This window comes from Gastrolobium bilobum, unplaced genomic scaffold, assembly GCF_033153095.1.
Source record: "Gastrolobium bilobum isolate Gb01-03AN ecotype WA unplaced genomic scaffold, APGP_CSIRO_Gbil_v1 utg12921, whole genome shotgun sequence".
In the NCBI taxonomy this organism is placed as follows: domain Eukaryota; kingdom Viridiplantae; phylum Streptophyta; class Magnoliopsida; order Fabales; family Fabaceae; genus Gastrolobium; species Gastrolobium bilobum.
The window spans coordinates 50400-57914 of NW_026896768.1; the positions used below are offsets into that span (position 1 = coordinate 50400).

General features: G+C 32.1%; 1 protein-coding gene and 1 non-coding gene across 2 annotated transcripts; one reads left to right on the forward strand and one right to left on the reverse strand.

The window, feature by feature from the left end:
* The first annotated feature begins 2259 nt into the window (after positions 1-2259).
* Positions 2260-2333, forward strand: TRNAR-UCG (transfer RNA arginine (anticodon UCG)). The gene has a single exon. It is a non-coding gene; the product is annotated as a tRNA-Arg (tRNA).
* Positions 2334-2845: 512 nt separating this feature from the next.
* LOC133301927 (protein NUCLEAR FUSION DEFECTIVE 4-like) lies at positions 2846-6260 on the reverse strand. The gene is made up of 3 exons (XM_061501643.1): positions 5925-6260; positions 4286-5226; positions 2846-3362 (listed from the first exon to the last, which is right to left on the reverse strand). Exons 1-3 carry the CDS (start codon positions 6258-6260, stop codon positions 2858-2860), a joined length of 1782 nt encoding a protein of 593 aa, XP_061357627.1. The 3' UTR covers positions 2846-2857.
* Between the last annotated feature and the right edge of the window lie 1255 nt (positions 6261-7515).

Consider the following 7515-nt stretch of genomic DNA (forward strand, 5'->3'; position numbering starts at 1 on the left):
AAATGAACATAGGTTGTAAGAACAAAAGGTATGGTGCCAAAATTTATGAAAACATAGAGTTTTACCTTAACTTTGGAGATTGATATCTCCCTCAATTCTTACTCAAATGAGGTGTGTGAGCTACCATTTTGAAGCTTGAGATGTCCCCTACCTTATCCTAAAATTTGGGAAATTACTGAGTTGCAGAAGGACCCAGAATATGGATTTTGGTTCCATTCCCGAGAGGGCAGTTTTGACGTTAACTTGCGATAATCATATCTCCTTCGTTTCTCAACAAATGAGGCGTGTGATATGTCAAATTAGAGTGTCTAACTTTTTGTGTAAAAATATGAGAATAAACTGGGGAAGGGAACATGCTTCTGTTTTTGAATTTATTCGTTGTCCTGTTCCATTGTTGACAATTTTGAACAATTAACTTACGATGAGCATATCTGGAGTTATACAACTCCAATTGAGATTTAGGATATTTGTTGGAAGGCTTAATGACTCTAGTTTAACATACTAAAAAATGGAAATTTATTGACAAGTGAATCGTGCCCAATTTTGATAAAACCATGGCATACTCTGTGTAGAAAAGTGTAAAATTGTGAAATGGGCTTTATTAGTTTATAAGAACCACTTAGCTACATTAAACGAGATTTGTATGATATATGGGCAATGAATTTTATTATTCTACAATTGTTTATCAGTTATGACCACAGTTTGAAGTTTTGCTAAATACAATTGTTTTAAAATATAAACGTTAAAAAGAAAAATTTCTTTCGTATTTTAATCCAACTATTGTAATTGTAACTGCGCTTAATATCATGTGATGATAACATACTAATCATGAACGGACTGTTACAAGGACACCCCTTTTTTTTTTGTAAACACAGGGACACCCTTAAAAGGTACAAAGCTGGGACCTAAAAGAATTTATGACATGTTAAAATCCATAATTATGAAAATTTCCATAGATAAATGTCAAATATGAGGATAAAAAAATTATAGTACATAATAACATTTCTCAATTAAAAATTAAGGGATGTTATAAAAATGATCCTTGGGTTAGGTGAATATTTTATGCTTTGAATATTTGAGAATTAAAAAGTATTTACTTCACTTTAGTACTTGTTTACTTGTTTCGAAATCCCAATGATTGCTTGAATAAGTGTAGGTGGATGTTAACATCAATATTTATTTATACAAGAGCTTTCAAAATCTTTATATATTGCATATACTCAAAATTTGTCAAATTTTGAGTTATAGGATTAAAGTTGCATCTATTACAAAGGTTATAATTGTTTTCTTCGTATCTTCTTTTCTTTTCTATTGTTGCTTTGGTCGAGTTTCGTTTTATATTATTTATGTTATTGCATATTATATTCTTAAAGTTTATATATATGAAGTTTATTATGTATATTTATTTAAATTTTTTATTTTAAATATCACATACACTGTAATATTCTTTAATTTTATTATATTTTAAAAGAATGATTGAAATTCTAAATTTAGAATTCAAATTATATATTATGAAATATTTATAAGATTTTATATGAAAATATCAATAAGATCTTCTAAAAGGATTTATAAAAAGATTTAACGAATTCTATGGGAGAATTGTTCTACTTGAAAAAGATTACAGAATTCATCATATGAGGTGATTTAATTATGTGCATGGTTAAGAATCTAAGTTCTTCATATCAATGAATTTGTTTCTTTTGATAACATAAGAGAAGGGAATGCACAGAGCTATGGTACATTGAAAGATTCATATTACAATTAAATCCATGTTTATGGAATTTCTCATATGAGGTGATTCAATTATGTGCATGGTTAAGAAATTAAGTTCTTTAGATCAATAAATTTGTTTCTTTTGATAAGATGATTGATATATGATGGTAGAAGAAAGAAAAAAAATTGTAATTTAAATCATAATTCAACAATTAGTTAAGCCAAAGATTCTATATTTCGTAACAAGAACAAGTATATTGACAGAAAATGTCTCTACATTAGAGAATTAGTAAATATATATATATTATATATAATTTAAGTGCATAACAATCTTCCTCAAGTTCACATGTTAAAGCCTTAAAGGCAATCAATCATTGAGTGTTATCTTTATTTTTTATTTTGGTTAGAAGAGTTATGTTGTTTAGGATCAGTTAATTCCTTCACTCTAGTAAATTACAAAAAAATGAAATATTGGGTGGGTATAAAAATAATAATAATGATTATCATTAAAATGCACTTAAACTTGAAGGACCATGTATCAATCAAGACCGCATAGCGCAGTGGATTAGCGCGTCTGACTTCGGATCAGAAGGTCGTGGGTTCGACTCCCACTGTGGTCGCTAATTTTTTTGCACATCAATGCTTAAAATTCATATACTCTATTTTTATATATATTAGTTTGCCTTTTTTAAAAAAGAAAAAGAAAAAGAAAACAAAAGAAAGTTGTAAAGAATAAATGTAAAATTTTTAATGTAGATTTGACATTACCCTTTATATGGTGATTATTTCCTGCTGAATATCTAGTTGATCAAAATCAGTAAATGCACTTTTAAACATAAATTGGAACATACATGGGATAGGAAAAAGGTCTCATAACAACAGTCTCTTCATCTTTTATTTTTATTTTTTCTAAATGCAAGTTGTTAGAAACACATTCTAGTATAAAATATCCAAGAATGGATTACAAAGTACGAAAGATTATTGACACAGGGGGCGTGGTATGGAAGATGATTAAAACTTTTGACAGAAAGAGGAAAGAAAAAATATATATATATATACATTCAACACACAATATTCAAATCTTAGTGACACTCTCCATTCCCTTAATGATTGCAAGCTTTCCTCTGCTCCCCCCTAATCAAGTTCAAGACTTCCCATAAAGTTGGGCATAGAACCTCTTAGTCCTGTGAACTATGACCAAACTCAAAGCAGTTGCTAATAAGCAAACTACTGCTAAGATTCCACATGTTAGGGAATAGCATATGTTTCCCTTGCAAAGCAGCAACTCATTATTTTCAGTGACATAAGGCATAGCAAAGTTAACCGAGGCTCTATAAGTTTGCATTCGGTGTTTTGCTTGTTGCTCAGCATAATAGTCGTATATTGTGCTTGCTACAAATCCAGATAAAAATAGAGAACCAGCTGGGCTAGCCATAGTAAGGAAATTGTACAAACTCCCAAAGTTCTTCAAGCCAAATAGTTCTGAAGCTGCAGCTAGTGCAATTGACCAGTGGGCACCATAACCAAAACCCATAGATATTGCCACCACATAAACTTGTCCAACTAAGCCCAAGGCATAGTAGGAGAGTCCCAATGACATCACTGCCTGTATCACTGCCAATGCAACAAGTCTCGGGTACCCAAAATTTCTGTTTAAAAAACCATACCAAAAGGCACACTTGGATTATATTATGTTATATTGTGAAAAACCAACTTTTAAGTTTAACATCTAACAGATTTATATTATATCTAACACATTGTAAAATAACTATTTCAACCCAAAGCTTAAACTGTTAGATGAAGGCATATTAATGGTTTTATATTTCTCAAACACATATCCCAGGCACGATTCCTATAGGCTTGAAGCTTGTATAATATACAGACTCACTTACCTTGTGGTTAACCTTTTTTTCTATTAGAAGAAAGGATTAGAAGAATAGGGATGACTAGATCAAACTCTAGACCTCTTGATCATATAGGTTCTAATGTCATGTTAAGAACCAACTTTGTTGAATGAAAGCATATGAATGAATTTTATTATATCTCTGATACGATCTTAGTCAGCAAACACACACAACTACTACCACATCAGCTAGGAGTTTCCCAAATTATCCCGTAACAGAATGGAGAGCGTGGAGGTGACTTGAAGTTAGTTATATACAGAGGGAAGGCAACATGGTGGGATATCTGGAAAGTATATTGGAATTGGACCCTTGGGAGAGAGTGAAGCCTCTCCAATTGCTTCACAACTATCCTTTATTGTATTTCCTTTACTGTTTCGCATTTTCAATCTTGTAATTATTCATTTTCTTGTATTTGTCTCTGTTTACAGACATAGGATCTGTAATTGTCTCTTGATTTCCATACATAGATGAAAATTCTGGTTTACCAGGCCAAAAAGTCTTGGTTTCTCTATTATTAGTTGATTGTTCCTTATTTTTAGTAGAGGTCTGTACCAATCTCTAACAAGCTTATATTATATCTATCATAGATAACAATGTGGATCATGTGCTCCATGTGGGAGATTCTAAGATGCACTAAAATTCAAAAGCAAAAGGAGCAGAGATTGCACCTTACTATAACCTCTGAGAAATAGCCGCCACCAACACGACCAAGGAAGTTTGATATGCTGATAACTGATACATAAACATTGATGTTGTCATCTCCCAAAGATTGACAAACCTGACCCATGTTGTTTATTATTGTCAAACCTGATCCAGCACCCAAGACTAAAGAGAAGAACATGATCCAAAAATCAGCCTTGACCAGTGCTTGTGTCAAGGTGAAATCCTCTCCTCTATGGGGACCATTTTTTTGCTTGATTTTCTTCACGGCTGAAGTGACTGCATGGAAAAGCTTAGTTTGAAATTGAACCATGTCTCTTGGCCCTTCTGAGAGTGGAAGCACATCTGGCATTGGAGGCTTCTCATTTTCAACATGATTGGCACCAGCACTAGTCTCATCATCTGCATGCATAGATTTAGTTGCTGCTGCCACTGGTGGTTGTTCAAGAAGGGTTTCCTCATCATGACTTTTGGGTTCAGAGAAGAAAACCAACAGAATAGGAACTATAATTGGAAGCAATATGAGAATGATCAAAACAAGTGCTAATAATGTGATGGTGCTTTGTTCCAAATCCAGCATATTCTCTAGCAGCAAAATTCCCATCAAATAAGCAGCCAAGAGAAGGCAAATGCTGTAGATAAACAAGAAGCCTGAACCATCAGAAGCTCTAGATTGTAACTTGTAATTTTCAATGGGTCTTATGATGAACATGAGGGTGAAAGAAACCATTGCAGGTCCAACTGCTACGATGAAAATCAGAGATGCTTGATCAGGGATATTGATCATAGCTATGATTTGAGTCCAAATTGCACCACTTAAGCCAACAAATCCCTTCAATATCCCCACCACTGGCCCTCTACTTTCAGGGAAATTTTGCACACAGGAAACCAGAGAAGCTGTGTTGTAGTATGTAGATCCATTTTGTCCCACGAAGATGAAAATGCATAACTGCAAATCAGTGCCTGATTAACAAATTTTACCACTTTTGAATTGGTGTAAAGAATCAATTCATTTCAAAAGCTTAAATTGATCATATATCTCTCTAACTCACATTCTCACGCAAGAGTCTTTTTAAGCTTGAAGCGTGAATAATATATAAATCAATTTTTTTATTCTACCTTGTGTTGACTTTATTCTACTAAAAAGTGGGGGGCAAGGGATCCGGGGATCAAATTCGTGACCAATAATCACTTTGGCTTTGATACCATGTAAAGAATAAATTCAACAAAAAAACTTAAATTTCTAAGTAACGAACCTTCAATGGTTTTATATTATATCTCTCTGAGAACTGCGCTGAAATTTCTCCATGATAAAATCTAGTTGAAAACAACCATAAACCTTAATTTGATTCCTAAAAAAAAAGTTTTTAATTTAGATTTTATAAATACAATCACTTTCAATATTGTTCCCGCTATTTGTTGTCGTTGTAATACAATCATTTCCTCCTATGCAAAATGAAAAACATATCATGCAACTGTTTCTTTCTTTCTTCTTCTTCTTCATTAATGTTTGAGGTAAAGATAATAATTGAGAAGGTACGGTAAGGAATATTCCCAAGTATAAACTATGCCTTAAACAACAAAATCAAAAACTAGAATATAGAAAAAGATGATAAGAGTTTGGTTTATTAATTTGAATGAACTTACCAGCCACAAAGGTAAAGAAGGAAACCTGTGAGTGACAATGAGCCAAACAAGGCCATAACCAACAAAATTCTGAACAACACCAACAAGTATAACAAGCCAAGTGGGAGATATTTCACTGATTTTCCCAGCAAGAAGGCCAACGTTATCACCCAAATCCTTAGCCACACTCAAGAAAGCCACCTGCTTCTGGTTGTAACCCATGCTACTCTTTATCACAGGTGATATGCTTCCAAACATATAAGCTGTTCCCACAAATGACATATCCCACATTGCACACACAAACACCATCCATCTGTGGCTCAACAACGCCTTCAATTTCTCTTGAAATGAAACCATTTCGACCTTGTAAAACCAATGTTCAGTGCTGTTGAGCTTCTCTGCACCTATTTCTCTGCCTAAAGGATTATTATATAAATTTTGTGTGTACCCTGCTAGTGGGAGAAATGAAAGAGTCAATGAGATATTTGAATGATGATGATTTTAAAAGTAAAACTTCAACACATGAGATGGTGATATTAAAAAAGGGTTTTATTATTCTCCTTCAACATAAGATAAGTATCTTATGTTGTAGAGATAAAATGAGTGGGTCCCACCATTATAAGAAAAAAGAAAAAAAAGAAAAAAGTGAGGTGCGAAAATCGAAGTGAGAGAGTAGGAGAGAAGTAATCTTATGTAAAAGGAGAGTAACATTTCCCATTAAAAAAGGGGGTCGTTGTTCTCATATTATAGTAGAAAGTATATCTTATGTTAAGATATAAAATAATGGAGCCTATCATTAAAAAAAAAAGGCCGTACAATTATCATCTATCGAAATTCTATAACATAAAATAATACTATCTTATAACATGATACTAATATTTCCTATTAAAAAAAGACAGAGAATTATAGGGTTATTTATAAAGTTACATTTGTTTGTCTCGTATGAACCTGTAGAGGTTTGTTTATAAAATCAAACGTATTCCTTCTTGTCAGTATCCCAAACGTTAAGTCTTAGAAAAATGATATTTTGCATTATTTCTTTACATGATTTCTTTACGTGCCTTGTTTAAGTAAAAAAGATAATAAATTAAAGAAAATTAGTTGAAAAGTATGATTTTTTAGTCAAACAAATATGTTTTTTGAATAAGTATTTGTCTCCTGTTAGGTAGAAGATGATTTAAACAAATGGGCTATAGAATATTTAAAATAATTTATTTTAAAATATTAAAAAATAATTATTTTTCTAGCATAATGTATTCTCGACGTGAACTTACAGAAAATAAAGTTACGAGTAAAGATAAAAAAGAGTAGAAGCGGTTCTGTGGCATACTTATTACATTATAATCTTTTTGGGATTCAAAATATCACGCTTACGTGGTCCATTTTCAACCGAATTTCGTACTGACTATTTTAAGAACAATTCCTTTCTTTAAAGATATTTCTTAATCTTATAGATATTATATTTTTTGAAGAATAACTTTGGAAAATATTATAAGTAGTAGACATTTTTAAAAAGGCTTTTAGATTCTTGAGATCGAGAGTTGCTAATGTGTGGTCCATCCCCTTCCAATACTAGGGCAAAAGAGGACCACTTCATAGTTGATAATAATAT